Source organism: Aotus nancymaae, unplaced genomic scaffold (assembly GCF_030222135.1).
Source record: "Aotus nancymaae isolate 86718 unplaced genomic scaffold, 86718_ANA_hifiasm-v0.15.2.pri h1tg000040l, whole genome shotgun sequence".
NCBI lineage: Eukaryota > Metazoa > Chordata > Mammalia > Primates > Aotidae > Aotus > Aotus nancymaae.
Window position 1 is genome coordinate 87420132 of NW_026988454.1, and position 17537 is coordinate 87437668.

At 38.2% G+C, this 17537-nt stretch overlaps 1 protein-coding gene across 2 annotated transcripts in view; it reads left to right on the forward strand.

Moving 5' to 3' along the window:
• The first annotated feature begins 1156 nt into the window (after positions 1-1156).
• PHIP (pleckstrin homology domain interacting protein) overlaps positions 1157-17537 on the forward strand; it is a 151128-nt gene continuing 134747 nt past the window's right edge. The window contains exons 1-4 of one of the 2 annotated variants that reach the window (XM_021670307.2): positions 1157-1217; positions 1333-1391; positions 1520-1549; positions 1742-1801. In XM_021670307.2, the coding sequence (XP_021525982.1) occupies positions 1178-1217; positions 1333-1391; positions 1520-1549; positions 1742-1801 (189 nt within the window). In that variant the 5' untranslated portion in view covers positions 1157-1177. The remainder of the gene's footprint in view (positions 1218-1332; positions 1392-1519; positions 1550-1741; positions 1802-17537) is intronic. The other variant, XM_021670306.2, reaches the window with a different exon arrangement.

Consider the following 17537-nt stretch of genomic DNA (forward strand, 5'->3'; position numbering starts at 1 on the left):
ATATTAGCGTTCTTTCCTTTCCCTCAGGTTTACATTCTCCCTTCTCGTAAACACCTAAAAAATCTTTAAGGTTCTCTAATTCCAAATCCCTAATTAGCCATCAGTAGCCTTTTTGAAATAAGGAAAAAGAGTATCTGAAGTACAAATCAAGAGTTCGCTTTGCCCGTTTAACAATAAAAAACATTTAAAAAAACGTACGCCAAAAGCAATGGCAGTAATAAAAGAAATATGCAGAGGTGGCTTCAGCAAATAACGGGTTTGCAAAACGCAAGTGCTTAACAAAAAGCAGCCCAAACCTCTATTGCAATATACAGCACTCCAATAAATTACACAACACTTGCATAGGCTGCAGAAATAACGCAGGACAAGACTTACACAGATGCCAATCCGCAGCATTTATACACATGCACATGGCAAGAGACAGAAACCAAACACTATCATTCAACTCGGGCAGGGTAGGGCGATCCCGAGTTTGCCCAGCGTGAAAGTGCTCTCTGCGTGTGTGTCTGTGTACGCGGGTGAGTGAGACCCATCCTCGGGGCATTTCCCCTCTTTGGGCAGTTCTGCTTCATTTGTTTCCTATTTCTGCTACACAGAAACTAACTTCCATCTCAGCTCCAGCCAGCGCCGCTGAATAGAGCCTGTGCTGCGGCGCCGTGTGCGTCAGATCCCTCCGCGGACCCGTCCCCGGCCCCCTCCCTGCCACTATCGGCCTCCACAGAGAAAGCGCCTTCCAGCCAACCGGCGGCTCGAGCTCCGACATCTTCTCCGACTGGAAATAAATAAATAAATCGCACGCCCTGCGGGGAGGAGCGCGTGGGGGTCGCGCCGTGCCGGATGTAGAGCGCTGAGGGCAAGGGGTCGGAGGCACTCCTTTTTTAAAGCCGGGGGGCGGGGGCGCGGAACGCAGCCGGGGCCGAGCCCGGGGCCGCGAAGGCGGCGGACTCCTTTCTGTGGCGGAGGGATCCGCGGCGGAGGCGGCCACGGCCGTAGCCGCTGCCTGAGAGTTGTTGTTTCCTCCTCCTCCTCCTCCGCCTCCGCCGCCGTTGCTTGAATGGTGGAGCCTAGGCTCGGCTCGTGAACACACACTGACAGCTATAGGGCAGGCGGCGGCACCGTCCCCGCTTCCCCTCGGCGGCGGGGTGTCCCGTCGGCGGCCCTGAAGTGACCCATAAACATGTCTTGTGAGAGGAAAGGCCTCTCGGAGCTACGATCGGGTAAGTCGGGGGGCTGCCGGGGCCGCTGGCACCGGGCGATTCCGCCCGCGGTCCCCCGCCCCCCGCCGCCCGGCCGCTCAGCTAGTGTGTCTCCCTGTCCCTCTCTCCCGCGCAGAGCTCTACTTCCTCATCGCCCGGTTCCTGGAAGATGGACCCTGTCAGCAGGCGGCTCAGGTACGGTGGCGCGCGGCGCGGGCCGGGCCGGCGCTTGCCGCTCTCGGGCGTGGGGGAGGGAGGCGGCGGCGGCGGCGGGGCCGCGGCCCGGGGCGCGGGGCTCAGTTCTCCCCGCTTTGTTGTTGCAGGTGCTGATCCGCGAGGTGGCCGAGAAGGAGGTAAGGGCGGCGGCGGCCCGGCGCGTCTCGCCGCCGCGCGGTCGCCCCTGGGCCGCTGCGCCGCCGCCGCCGCCGCCGCCAGGGCGCGGGGCGCGGGGCTCGGGGTCCCCGCCGGGGCGCGGGGCGGGCGGGGGAGGGGAGCGGGCGGGCAGGGGCCGGGGGCCGGGCTCACGGGGCGTCCTCTCCCCGCAGCTGCTGCCCCGGCGCACCGACTGGACCGGGAAGGAGCATCCCAGGACCTACCAGAATCTGGTGAGACATTCACGTCGCAGAGCAAAGAAACTTTTCCCTGAGTCGAATAAAAATTGAATTTCCCGCAATTTTTTACAGAGACAAAAACTTGGCCCTAGAACGTGAAAGCTCCAAAGGCCACGGGGAGGGTTGGGAGGCCGGCTCGGGGGCTGCGGGGCCAGTGGCCGGGGGTACTCGTACCTCGGGGCCGCAGGGGCTGCGGACAATTTATTTGTGATATTTTGTTAATGTGCTAGAAATAAAGATACGTCATGAGTGTTGTGCAGTGCAAGGCCGGAGGAGGAGGGGCCGGCGCGCGCGTCCGTGCCGTCGCGGGGGCGCGCGAGAGTCGGCAGCGGCGGGAGCGGCGCGAAGAGGGAGAGCGCGCTCGCTCGTTCGCTCGCTTGCTCTGCACGCGCGGCCGGCTCTGCTTTCTCCTGCCCTACACAATAGCTGGTGACTAACTGCTCCGAAGTGGCATTAGCATTTCACAAGCAGGCTATCCAGCCGCTGCGGAACCGTGGCAGGAAATTTTTTTTCCCCCTCTCGTTTATTTTGTTTTTCTTAAATTCAGTCCTAGGTTTTTTTTGTTGGAAGGGTTCTGATGTGTGATTATAGTTGGTCAGTGGTTCATCTTGCATTTACTAAAACACATCTTTGCAGAAGTGTAAAGCCTGTAATTCCCTAGAACCAGAAGTTCAGTAGGCGTTTTCTAATTCTTACGGTATGCCTCTCGTTTAATTAAAAACTATTATTGGAGTACACTGAAGAGTTTTGATTTTTGTCCACATATTTACTATGGGATAGAACTTGGCCAATAAAAGTTGTTCTGTTTGTATTGGGACATATTTTGTTTAATAGCGTAAAAAGACCTTTTTCTTAATTTTGTGGGTTGTCACAGTGAGTATCTTAGGAATTTTTAAAAATTGCTTTTCAGAAATAGACCTATCACTTCAGTATTGTGATTGGAAGTTACTTTAAAGGAGCTGTATTTTCTGTAACATTTTCTCCTAAACTGATGTAGGTTCCTTGTGTGAATATGTGTGTTGGGCAGTTAAAGCAGTCACACCGGGCACACCAAGCTTTGGAAATTTATGCAGTGCATTGATTTTGAGAGGCTTTTTTAACTGTTTTGAGATAGTTAACAATTACTAATGTTACTTCATGAGAACAACCCTAATGTCTAGGAAGTTTCAGCCAGCTAAGAATGAATGTCTTTTGTGAGGTGAAGGCAGGACAATTAAAATGGCTTTTGTTTCTTTTTGTATGTAGTATGTTTCCTAACTTGTGTATAAATCTCTTGTGATTTAATATACGTTGTTACAGCCGTTCACAGCTGTTGAAATAAGCAAGAGTACTGAGGTTGAATACATCGAGTGGAGATTTAACAGTGTATTCATTTTCACCCTGAAAGTGTGTTAGTTTTCAAGTAGTGATTTGGGTTACTTAACATTCGTTTCTTGGCTGAAGTGAATGGAGCTGGAAGTAAACTTCAAGATTTACTAATGATAATGTTTGAAATGAATTTTTAGGTTTATAAATATTTGATAGAAGTCTTCAGTGAATTTACATGTCTTCTTTGGCTATTTGAAAAAATTTTCACAAAGATTATAGTATTCCATTTTTAAGATGGGGCACGTTTTACAAAACTCGTCTTTGCATCTGCTTTTACATCTTTGCATCTGTTTAAAACCCACAAAACTAAGTCACTGAGGATTGCTGCGTTTTCTTGAAATCTTTTGGTAATGTTATTTTTTTAAAATGAAGCAGCTTAAAGGTATCTGGCCAAATTATGGTAATGTCTAATCCTTGCAGGAATATAATTTTGTTTTCTTCAGTATAAATGAGCTACCAATTTTGATTTTGAGTTAATTTAATTTTTAGGGAGAGGAGGGGGAGGAAATATTATAGTAAAAAGTGAATTTTTATCCCTAGTCTGCATCTCAGATTTAAGATAGAATAAGCATTGTCTTTATCTGTGTGTTATTCTTAAAATCCACCTATTTCGAATGGAAGTGTTTTTTCTTGCTTGGAGTTTTCTCCTTTCTAGAATAGTGATGTTGGCATACTCCTGAGACAGTTTAAAATTCTCATTAGAACTTGGGAGTTCTTTGACTCATTGTTTCTTTTCATTTAACATATTGCTTACTCTGTGTCTTCTGGATGCAAGATACCATTAGAGGTGGTTTCTTATCCATCAGACTATATCTAGGTGTGTGAGTTAAGTTTATTTACCTTTTAGTTGATATTTAGTCAGTTCTAAAAACATTTGTAACACTGGGTTTCTGAGTGATTATTTTTGTTCAGTGGTAGATCTTGCTGTTTTATATCTGAGTCAGCATGTGCAAAGTCTCTCGTACAGTATTTTTTATAGTCTAATTCTTACAACTTCAGGTTTTACGTTGTATTTCAAGTTGAATTTATTTAAAATTGGTTTAAAAATTACTTGGGGAGTAACACCTTAGTTCCATTAGTTTCAACTCTACCTGGAAATGATAGGTTACATTAACTGATAAATTGAGCTGTATTTTAAATGGGAGAACTCATGTATCACATCACATTGAAATATCTAGAAAACTTCAAATTATAGCTATTTGAAATGGGGTGTAATATTTGTACATGTAAATTTAAAAATAGGCACTGATCATCTGTAGTTAGTCTAGTTATAATCGTAGTGGTTGAATTTTGGTCAAGAGGAAAGTCAAAGTTTAAGAGCAGTTTTAAAAGTTTACAGGTTAAAATTGATGCATTCAAGTGTGATTGAAAAAGAATATGTACATATCTTACGGTTGTTTCTGTCTTTTGTATAAAATATGACTGAGATTATCACATCTACCTTATAACATTTTTAACAAAATGAATGGAATTGGATAGGAAGCTAAAAATTTTTTTTGTGCTATGGTATATGTTTAATTAGATTTTACATTTTTTAAAATATGAGATTTATTTTAAAGAAAAGGGATACTTTCAAGTATCAAAATTCTTAAATTGTAGAATAAGAATTTTTTTTTTTTGACAAAAAGAAAGCTTTGTTATTTGTTTATTTGTTAGCTTGAATAGTGAATCTAGTTGGTTTATTAAGTCTGCTTTCTAGTTGTCACTTAATGATGGTTGCTTATTTATGAGATCTTGAAGCAGAATTTTAAATCATTTTGCTGGATTTGGGACTCTTGTTGATTAAATTTTTGCTTATAAGACTTCTTTCCCCCACCCACGTAGTTCATGTTTTGCTAAAATGTTATAATATTTGTCTTTAAAAATAGTGATACTTGCCTTTCTTAAAATTATTCCACTTCATTAGACATCTTTTTTTTTGTTGTTTATAAGTAAAACCGTTGGGAGTCAAGAGATGTGGATTGTGGTTTTAAACCCTGTTGACAGTTAACCTGTTGGTAGTCTTGGGCAAGTCATGAAATTTCTCTTTGTCCTAGTTATTTCATTTGAAAAATAAGTGTGTTGAAATTTTTTCAATCTGAAAATCTGTGATTTTGAACTACAAATAGCAGTACATTGTATTTCAGAAATAAACTTTATTTCATTCTTACAGCTTAATTTTCCAAAACAAGAGTAGAAATCACATAGGTTACAAAATGATATAAATGCTTTTCATAGTGCCATTCATTGATGGTGATATCATTTCTTGTTGAAAAGATGATTTGAGACACTAACTACATTGTAAAATGCCCCCAAATTACTATGTTTTTCATCATAGTTTAAGTACTAGTTTTCATAAATTATTGGTGGTCTCAAATTAAGAGATGAATAGGAACCATGGATAGGATTTATTTAAGTATGTATCTTAGATACACATTTATTTAGTGTGTGCTGATTCATGTGAAAATTAAGGATAAAACCTAGAGACAACTTTCAGGAAAAAAAAAAAGAGATACCATATTGAATCTTTTAGAATTAGGGATTCCCATTCTACATTGAAGGTAACAGTACTTTCAAGACTTGATTATTACTATTTTTGGGGGTTGGAGGAGCATGTAATGAAGTAAATGGGCTTAGTAGAGTTACTATTGGCTTTTTTAATAGAGTATCAATGAAATATAAACTTGTGTGGTAGTCTCTAAAACAGCTTTAATCTCTCATGGTCATTATAATGATGAATGAAATATGTTAGGTGTGAAGGGTTATATGATGTTAGGTGTGATTATGTTGCTGAGAGGCTGAAGGAGCATTCTTCCTTGTTTCTTACATATAGAATTATTCTATTGGTACTTATACCATTTTTTAAAATTTGAGACATTTAAAAGCTTTTTAAAATGCAGTACTTACTAGATTCTTAATATTCTTAATGGTAAAGTGGCATGAACATAAAGTAGGAGCTGAGTTTCCCCTTCCCAATCACATAAAAACCTATGATGGTTGTTATATGATTGTTGTGAGGCAGAGTATTATTGAGGGAGTCTGTTTTCTATTCTGTAAAATGGGCTAATAATAGCTTCTACTTTGTGTGGTCTGTGAGTAATAACTGGCATGAATCAAGTACTATGTAAAGTTTTGGGTTTGCTATTATCAGAACTTTAGTAGTGGTGGTAAAGGTTGTTCCAGTTAGAGCTTTATAATATATTAAAGATTTCTTTAAGACAAACATTTATGGCCGCAGGTGGTGGCTCACGCCTGTAATCCCAGCACTTTGGGAGGCCAAGGTGGGCGAGTCATGAGGTCATGAGATCAAAACCATCCTGGCCAGCATGGTGAAACCCCATCTCTACTAAAATTCAAAAATTAGCTGGATGTGGTGGCGCACGCCTGCAGTCCTAGCTACTTGGGAGGCTGAGGCAGGAGAATTGCTTGAACCCAGGAGGCGGAGGTTGCAGTGAGGGAGATTGTGCCACTGCACTCTGGCCTCATGCCTGCCAACAGAGTGAGACTCTGTCTCAAAAAAAAAATAAATAAAAACATTTACATTTTTATTTCAGACACAAGTATGTATGTATCACTTTCTGAACATAGAATCTGCAGTATAAAAAGGCCACATTAAAATTTGAGAAGAGTCCGAGTGCAGTGCCTCACGCCTATAATCTCAGTACTTTTGGAGGCGAAGGTGGGTGGATTGCTTGAGCCCATGAGTTGCAGACCAGCCTGGACAACATGGAAAACCCCATCTCTACAAAAATTAGTGAGGTGTAGTGGTGCATGCCTGTAGTCCCAGTTACCTGGGAGGCTGAGGTGAGAGGATTGTCTGAGCTACGGGAGGTCGAAGCTGCTGTGAGCTGTGATCATGCCATTGCCCTCCAGCCTGAGTAACACAGTGAGACCCTGTCTCAAAAAAAAGGAACATAAAACAAAAATCTTCAGAAGATACTATTATTAAAATTACTTTTTTTTAAAGACTCAAGGATGAAACAGGCCTAAGTAATAAAGGCAAAACGTTTAGTTAATACCAAAAATAAATCATAGTTAAGGTATTGTGGATAGATTGCTGGAAAAATTTTGCTACTGATTCCAACTGTGACTTGTTTTGATGAACACTGAACATTAAGAAATAATTTGGGTGGTTGACATATCCTGAATTGTTAGAGAATATGTGAAGCTTTATTCTTTGGGTAATGATCAAATGATTTAGGAATATATGAAGGGAGCTTGGGTATTGCATCTGCCTCTTTTTCTACAGTTGTTTGTGAGATTTAAAACCACCGCAGTAGTTTGTATTCTTTTTGGAAATTCTCAGAGAAGACATGTCTTGACTTCTATTTTGTCAATTTGTTTATATCTGTTTGGAATATATGAACAGAGCTTGGTTATTGCATCTGCTTCCTTCTATACAGTTATTTGTGAGATTTAAAACTGCCACATTAGTTTATATTCTTTTTGGAAATTGTCAGAGAAGAGATGTCTTGACTTCTGTTTTGTCAGTCTGTTTATATATGTTTTAAACAGAGTTTAATGAAGACTTTTGAAGTAATCCTTGTTAGCTTTAGGTTAAATAAATCCTAATCAATTTCAGTTTTTTAATCCATTCAGGATTTCTTTGTAAGTTAGACCCCAAGTTTTTGTTTTATTTATTTATGATTTTTTTCATAATCTGGAAACTTGTGGATGAATAATAAGAAAATAGTAATATTTAGTCTAATGCAGCTTCTGCTTAAGTTAAAACCAATTGACAGTCATTGTTCCCTTTCTCAAATTTTGTGGGTTTTTACCATGTCACTACATAATTGTAACAAAATCGTATCTTGTGCAACTTACTCTGGACAAGTAATACTAAACAGGTTAGTTTCATTCTTACTAGTAGTTTCCTTGTGTAAATTTCAGAATTCGTAGAAAAATATCTGTAATACTAAGCTAAGTTGGCTTTAGTTGGCAGAGAATACTAAGCATATTTATTTAAAATAAATTGCTATTTTAATGCACTTTTACTTAAAAAAAATTTTTAACATCTAATATTAGGATATTTAAGTTGCTTTTGCGGTTAGGATATTTAAGTTGCTTTTGCGGTTATATCTAAAAGCGATAAAGGCTGTTACAGGAATCTAATTTAAAGTTTTAAAAAGACATTTTAAATATGAACATATTCGGTTTCTATTTTGTAAGAAGCTATGTTGATGAATTATGAGTAAATTGGGTTAATTACTTTTCAATGAATAATATTGAACCTATGGAATATAGAGGAATGTAAGTATTTTATAACAAATTGGTGAAAATGATATGAGACAGCAGGGTACTTTTCACTGTGAAAAATCACAATTAGTTATTGTATTGAACAGTGATAAAAGTAAGTTGAGAATCTTTGGTCACCTCAGAGAAGGCAACCATCAGTTGTGAAGCAGGTCCTCCTTTAGTTATTTACCTTACTCAAAACAGCCATATTTGAGCTTAGGCATCACAGATAAGGAAAAGGATGGTTGGATGAGAAGTTTTTGATAGAAAAGTTAGGTGGCAACATAGTCGATTGTAATTTCTGCTTAAGTTAAAACTAAATTGTAAGGAGAATGAGATGTGTGGTATAGGTAAGCCCTAGGTTATCCATAGCAGTATAGATGGCTATGGCAGCTTTTTTGCAGAAGATACACAGGAAGAATTCATGTACAGTATGCCTTCCTTATCTGCAGGTGTCACATTTGTGAATTCAACTGAAGATCAAAATAGTTTAGAAAAAAAGAAAAATGTAAAAAAATATAGTGTAACAATTATTTATATAACATTTACATTGTATTAGGTATTATAAGTAATCTAGAGATAATTTAAAGTGTGCAGGAGGAGTGTATAGGTTATATGAAAATACTGTCCCATTTTATATAAGGAATTAGAGCATCCTGGATTTTGATTTTGGTATGGGAGTTTCCTGGAACCATTCCCCCATGGATGACTGTGTTCTGGACTCCAGCTGGCCCCTGGTCATGTGTCATGGTCTATTTAGTCTCTGTCATGAATAGGAAAAGGCATGTAACTGGTATTGTCAAAGGTTATAGAATAAGGCAGGAAATATGTATCTTATTTTGTTTGATTCCAGTTAAGTTTTTGAGTGTAGAGACACTAAATTCTAGGCAGCTTAGTGAAACATCCATTGTCCGAAACAACTTTGCTGTCATTGTATAAGAATTACGTTATTTTGAGTACTGTGCTTGAAACTGAAACATTAAAAATGAAACTGGTTGTTCAAGGTTATTTACATTGGCCTTAGTATAAGCAGTTAAAGGATTTTCTATCTTTAAATTAACACACAGTAACTTTTCAACAGATTCCTAGGTTTCAGTTTTAAATTTTACTAATAATGTTTTAAACAGAATTTTAAAATTAGACAAATTTTCTTAGCACATACGACTTAAAAAATCAAAACTTGAAAATGTGTTATTTTATGCAGTTAAGTGATATTTCATTGTGTTTTAAATTGTTTTTATGAGGCATCCCTACTAGTTTATGGAAAATTCAATTCTGAATATTTCTTTTTTTAGCAAGATTTAATTGGTTAATGATGAATAAAATTTGAAAAAGTAGTATTGCATTTTCTTTTTTTGTTTGTTTTATTTTTCTTTCTTTCTTTCTTTCTTTTTTGAGACAGAGTCTGGCTCTGTCACTTAGACTGGAGTGCAGGGGCATGCTCTCAGCTTACTGCAACCTCCTCCTCCCAGGTTCAGGCAATTCTTCTGCCTCAGCCTCCCGAGTAGCTGAGACTACAGGCATGTGCCACCACACCTGGCTAACTTTTTGCATTTTTAGTAGAGACGGGGTTTCACCATGTTGGCCAGGCTGGTCTCGAACTCCTGACCTTGTGCTCTGCCTGCCTCGGCCTCCCAAAGTGCTGGGATTACAGGCATGAACCACTGCGCCCAGCCTGTTTTATTTTTCTTTTAGTATTGCATTTTCTTTAAATGACAAATTTGTATTGGTGATTATATTGCTAATGTAAGCTGAATTATTATCTAAATGAATTCTTAAGTTGACAAAAATCTGAATATGACACATTTTTTGAAGCTTGTTTATTCACAATAAGAGCAACACTAATTTTGACACTTAGTAAGGTTCTATATTAATTTTATTATAATTAGAAATAATAGGCAATAGCTCCTTCTGAGAATAGTTACCCACTTTAGAGGACTTGACTTGAACTGACTTACATGGATTCTATTAATTTTTTAATCATCAAATCTATGTGTCAATGGCAAGAAAACTAAAGTTCTAAGAAGGAAACTGTAACATAATAAAAATAGCAGTAAACTAAGAATCAGGAGACCTGGGTTTGATTACTATTTCTCCGATTTCCAAATGTATGCCCTCAGGCAGACTGCTGCCTTTGAAAGTCAGTTTTCTCTGTGTGTGAAATAGGGAGAATACTTAAACTTATGTGCGTATAAAGATAAATTTTGAGAACACTCAGCACAGAGTACTGTTTTTCTGTGGAGAAGCTGTTACAGTAAAAAAAAATCAGAAAATGCATTCTTGCTTTAAAGATTATAGATAATTTTTTTATTCCTCTGGAGACAGTCTCACACTGTCGCCTGGGCTGGAGTGCAGTGGTAGGATATTGGCTCACTGCAACATCTGCCTCTTGGGTTCAAGCGATTCCCCTGCCTCAGCCTCTCAAGTAGCTGGGATTACAGACACCCCCTACCACACCCAGCTAATTTTTTGTATTTTTGGTAGAGATGGGATTTCACCATATTGGCTAGGGTGGTCTTGAACTCCTGACCTTATGATTCGCCCGCCTTGGCCTCCCAAAGTGCTGGAATTACAGGCGTTGAGTCACTGCGCCCAGCCTAAAATTTAACCCACACTGTTAGTAACAGATTTATAAGCTTGGATGTTTTTAGAATTTTAGGCGCTGGGATTTTAATAGCTGGGATGTTAATAATAGACTTACAAAATAATTATCATATAGTGTTTCTATAAATTTGTATTAACATATTGTATGTTATGTGTTATAAAAATAAAATATGCAATATATAAGTATACAATATATTGTGTTTATGTAATTTTGTTTACATGCTAGAATAATGTAAAAATAAGTATATTCCATTAAACTGGCCTTTTAGAACTCAAAAACATAATAGCAGAAGTGTAATTAACTAGCCTTTTAGAGCTGACAAAATAGTGAGAGAATAGATAGGAGAAGATCTGAAAAAGTGACTTTTTTAGAACCAATTAGGTGTTCAGAACATAGGGATGAAGTGAAAGCCTAGTTAGACAGATGATACTGGTGCCAAACAGCAGATTTTATTTTCATGATAATTATATGCTAGAGGAAAGAAGGGCATTTCTAGGTCTTCACAGCTAAATCAAATAATTGGAATGAATATATTGATCTAACATCACTTTGAAAAGGTTGTCAAAAAGATACTCAAATTTTTTTCCTATTTAGGTTCACAAAGATTTTGTTCAACATGAAAGGTCAATATGTAGATGTAGTATGTAATACAGAATGTAATTAAAGGAACAGCCAACTTTTAGGTACAGTACTAACAACTTCATGTGGTTTAAGTAATTTAATAATTTTTGACTATCCAAGGTGGTGACTGGTGTGATACCAGTCATACAGTTGACGACACTGAGGCTTAGAAAGAGTCAATGTTTTTCCCACCCTTACCCTTAGCAACTTTAAACACAGGCTGTGTGACTTGAGATGTTTTTGTTTTTTGGTTTTGTTTGTTTGTTTGTTTTGAGTCAGAGTCTTAACTCCGTCACCCAGGCTGGAGTGCAGTAGCGAGATCTTGGCTCATTGCAACCCCTCTCTGCTGGGTTCAGGCAAATCTGCCTCAGCCTTCTGAGTAGCTGGGACTACAGGTGTGCACCATCATGTCTGGCTCATTTTTGTATTTTCAGTAGAGACAGGATTTCACCATGTTAGCAGGGCTGGTCTTAAATTCCTGACCTTAAGTGATCCACCCGCCCCAGCCTCCGAAAGTGCTGGGATTACAGGCATGAACCACCATGCCCGGTGAGACTTTGTGTTTTAAACTACTGACCATTTCTTTAAAAACTGAGTAGAGTTCTTAGTGACGGTATGTCTGATAGAGTACAGTGGCTTCCAGATCCTTTATATATATATTTTTCCCACTGATAACACTTACTAACATACCTTCCACTGAGATAATGGCAACATTTTCTTGGCTGGAAAGGATGGCTGTTTATATGAAGTAGCATACTAACAGAAAATGTTGGTTTAGCCAAAAATGCAAGATAATAAACCTCTCAAAGAGCTCAGTTTCTTTTCTTGTTCCTTTCATACTATAGTTTACATTCTCAAAAGATGATCCTTTTGTTCAAATTGCAATGGATAATTTTAGATGTATTTTTTATATATGTGATCTGAAAAAGGGATGATACAGATGTATGACTTGGGCCGAGATGGACAAGGAATGAGCAGGGTTGCTGCTGTTTCACAGAATTCTGTTGTTCTTGCTGATGGAAATGTTGTTAGAACCATGAATCATTCTTTCGATCAAAAGTTGGTAAACTAATGGCTGCTCTGGGTAAATAGTGCAGGAGATCTGTTTTTGGAAGGCCTCCAAGCTAAGCATGGTTATTGCATTTTTAAAGAATTGTTTAAAAAAAATATGACATGCAATGGAGATAGTATGTTGCTCTTAAAACCTCAAATATTTACCGTATGATGGTTACAAATGTTTGCTGAGTTCTACTCTAAATAATGTAACGTGACATTTTCCAAAAGGGATATCTTTGTCTAATTCAAATTTTAACCATTAAAAAGGATTAAAATGGACGGACAATTAACCAAAGATTGTTGTTGCCATAGCAAGCAATTCACAATAGAGAATGGAGGTGGAAGGGACATAAGTTTGAAAGAGCTCTGACTAGCCTCCTGGTTTAGCCAGTAGAGGTGTGAATCTCAATGGGATGGCATCAGGATTTGCATTCATAAGGCCCATTCTTGTATCTTAGTGGAGAAGATAAAATGTTTTGTTCATCAAAAAGGGATGAGAGCTAGGCATGGTGGTTCATACTTGTAATGTTAGCTACTTGAGAGGCTGAGTCAGGAGGATCACTTGAGGCCAGGAGTTCCAGACCAGCTTGGGCAACATAGAAGCTGTCTCTAAAAAAATAGAATAAAAATTAGGCTTGATGAAATGCACCAGTAGTCTCTGGAGGCTGAGGTGGGAGAATCCTTTGAGCCAGGAAGTTGAAGCTGCAGTGAGCTGTGACTGTGCCACTGCCCCCTAGCCTTGATGACAGAGCGAAATCCCCCGTCTTAAAAACAAAAACAAAAACAAACTGGGAGTGGGTGAGTTTTTAAAAGTTGAGCACTACTGATAAATTGGCATTCTTGAGGGACTTTTAAAATTAGTAATAATAAATATGGTATTAACTCTTCAATCTGTTTTTACTTTCTAATTTTAAATGAAGGGTTTAGCAGTATAATCTTATAAATATTGTAGTTTTATTTTCTACTTTTACCCTTAGAATTTTTTAAAGTTTTCCCTTTTACCTGTGGGAATTTATGCTTTTATGCTAGTTTCCCTAGTAGTGAAAGTGAACTGAAATGTTTCTCTTTTTCTGGCTCAGTTTGATGTCTATATTGAAAACTATTCAAAATGTGTATATTATAACTTGTATCTTACACATTGATATATATATATATATTTGAGGCAATAGGTCATTTGTGTGATACTATGAATTGTAGGGTCTAGGGTTAGATTGATTTGGTTTCACTCTCATCTGCTTACTGTGTGTGAATTTGGGAAAGTTGTAATATCTGTTTAAAGCAATTCTGTAATTTTTTTTTATAGAATGGGAATAATGATAGTATATACCTCTGGGAGTTGTTAAAATAATTGAGTAGTTCCATGTAAAACTTGTCACACTTACCATAAGGCCTGACATTCAGTGTGCACCCAATATATATGTGTTAGTGATATTTGTATTATTTATCACACTGAGCTTTATAATCTGGTCATACTTTTTATGTATTGAATGTTAAGAGTTTGAAAGCAGCTAGGGTCACAGAAAGTAACACATATATCAGAAATTGAGAATCTTGAGGGGTTATTTTTCCTCTGAAATAATATTGTATGACAGATTACTGAGAAACCAAATATATACAATATAGATAAGAGATTTTATTATGATATTATTTAAAATGTTTCTTTTAATTATTTACCAGCTAATTAAATTAAAAAGCTTAAATTTATATTAAAGATACTAACTTGAAAATTGAAAATCACATGTATATCCATAAATGATGGAATGTTTATGAAGAATATGAATATGATTAATGTAAAGAATAATGTTTAGAAAAAGGCAGTAGTAAAGATTGTTTTATTTTAAAAAATACTTATTCTGTGTGTGTGTGTGTGTGTGTGTGTGTGTGTGTGTGTATGTATGTGTGTCAGTTCGTGAGAGAGGTACAGTTGAGAGCAAAAAGATTCATGGCCCCTGTTCTTTTGTAGTCAGTGGTGAAACAGGAAAACATTAAATTATACTTTTAAATGTATAATCACAAACTGATACATGAGTTAATAAAGGAAAATTCACAGAAAGTGTGCAACCAACAAAACAGACTTAGATTGTGTAGAGTATAGAAAAACAAGGAAGTTACATTAGAGGGACGATCTGAGACACAGAAGAGTTGTCTGGGTAAGGGAGTATGGCGAAATGCCGAGTATATATTATATGGTAAAGTCTGACAGGAGAGAGATTATGTGTAAATAACCTGAAAGAAGGCCATGTGTTTGAAATGTGAAAAGCGAGAGTTAGGGAAAGGGACTGGGAATGTGCCAGGTGAAGCTAGAAAAGTAAGAAGTGACCGTACCTGCATTTCTGGGTTTGTAGACCATGTTAAGGATTTGGATCTTTATCCAAAGAGTGAGGAAAGCCTCTGAAGTGTTTTAAGTAGGAGTGACTTAATAAGATACGTGTTTTGGAAAGAGCATTCTAATTGCAGTAAAGAGAACAGATTTGAAGGGGGCATGAGTGCATTTGAGAAAGGTAGGTGTTTATTGCAAAGATGATTTGAACCTGGACTGTTAATTATGGCGATACAGGTAGATGGATTTAAAATTAGGAAGGAAAATTAAGATGAAGTCGGTGACTGCTTGGATATTGGGAATATGATAGGAAGGAGGAAGGAACAGGCTCTAAAAAATGCAACTTCTTGGTTTCTGGCTTTTAAGGTTGAATAAATGAGGTTGACATCCACCAAGGTGTAAGGAACACTTTAGTGGGTAATACTTTCATGAGGATCCATCAATTTAGTTTTGCATATGTTGAGTTTCAGATGCTTTGGGTGTCTAGAGAGATGTTTTAAGAGTTTGATATGCAAGTCTATGCTATAAATATAAATTTGGCAGTCATTGGTATAACAGTTATCCAAGGAGAGAGTATATGGTGAGATGAAAACGAGGATCTGGAACTGGACTTTGGGACCCAGGATCTTAAGGAACTTCACCATTTAATGGCTATGTGGAGGAGGATAAGCCTGAAAGAAAAATGAGAAGGAATGCTTAGAAAGGAAGAAACTAAGCCAAGGAGAGTCACAAAAGTTAAGACACGACAGTTTGCAATTGAGGACGTTTTCAACAGATGAAATATTATGGGACATTAAATAAGGTGTAGATTTAAAAATGCTTTTTGGAGTTACTGATAATTAAGGTGAACTTTTGATATAAGCTATTTTTGTAAAGTCATGAGTGTGGGAGCTAGTATGTAGTAGATTGAGGAGAGTATGGGATATGAAATGAGATGAAGTATCGATCATTTTTTAAAAAAACATATTTCTGGAGATGAAGAGAATGGGAAAGGAGTAGCCAGGACATTTGGGTGGGGAGGTATTGGATACTAGTAGTTAGGGAGGAGTTTTGTTTTTTCCTAAAGTGGATGCAAAATGAGCATATTTAAATGTAAGTCTAGATGAGAAGGAATTGGTTGAGAGGAAGTTAGTATACATACTAGAATGTGGAGGTCTGATTTATAGTGTAGGATTTCTGTGCAGTCAGAGAAGTTAGGATTCAAAGCATAGGTAGAGGGATTGGATCTTAAATATTAAGAGCAACAGTTGTGTTACTAAGATCTTGACACAGTTGGTACAGGTGTTGGTAGGTTTACAACTTTGATAGGGAAGAAACAAAATTTCAGCTTTAAAAAAGGTTCTCCTATAAAGTAGGTTAGATCATCTGTTGAGAAAATGAGGGGTGGGGAAGAGGACTCTTGGGAAGGAGAGGCTAATAGCATTGTTTGTTAGTCTGTTTCCACTGTTCTTTCCAGAGACCCTTTCATGGTGGTACTTCAGGGACTGCTAAGAGGAAGCAAGTAGAGAGTCAAGCATTGAGATATGTGTTCCCTGATGCCACTTAAGTAAGAATACTTTGAGTACCTTTAATCTGTTTTGTCTAAAATTTTGTTTGAAGACATGTTCTATGGCTTTCTTTAAAAAGTGTTTTAAAACTATTAGAATCGACTGGATGCTGTGGCTCATGCATGTAATCCCAGCACTTGGGATGCCTGGAGAGGGGCAAATTACTTGAGGTCAGAAGTTCGAGACCAGCCTGGCCAACATGGTAAAACTCCGTCTCTCCTACAAATAAAAAAATTAGCTGGGTGTGGTGGCAGGCGCCTGTAATTCTAGCGACTCGGGGGCTGAGGCAGGAGAATCACTTGAACCGGGGAGGCGGAGGTTGCAGTGAGCTGAGATCCTGCCATTGCACACCATCCTGGGCAACAGAGCCAGACTCCATCTCAAAACAAAGAAAGAAACAACAACAACAAAAACCTCAAAAATTATTAGAATAAATAATTATACCATGTAAAGAAGTTTTACTGCTTCTATTTTTATATGCTGGGATAGGTGCTAACAAAATGTTTTGAGTTTTTTGGGAGTGGGGAAGTCAGTACTATCTCCATATTCTTAAATCTTCATTTATCCAGTTAGAACTTTATTAAGCACTTAACTGTAAGTATTGCATTAGGTATTTGGTAGACAGAGGTAAACATGGCCTAATCTCTTCTCGTGCAGGACACAGACAAGTAAACTGACAATTTTATTATAGTACATGAGTCTTATGAACCCCCCAAACAGGGCAGATAATGGTAGGGCTTTTATATTTTTTGGGGGGAAGAGCATAGCTATCATTAGATTCCCCTAAGTCTAGGTATCAAAACATATTAGGAACAATTAATATGATAAGTACTACACAGTGCTGGAGGGATGAAGAGACATTTGAGGATTATAATGTGCTGTGAGAAAACAAAGATAGAGTTTCCAGAAATGAGCGCAGGTGGTGTAAAGAGGTCATGGAAGGCAGTGAGTGAGATATAGACTGAGACATACATGAAGGAGAATGAGATGTAGTGGTGA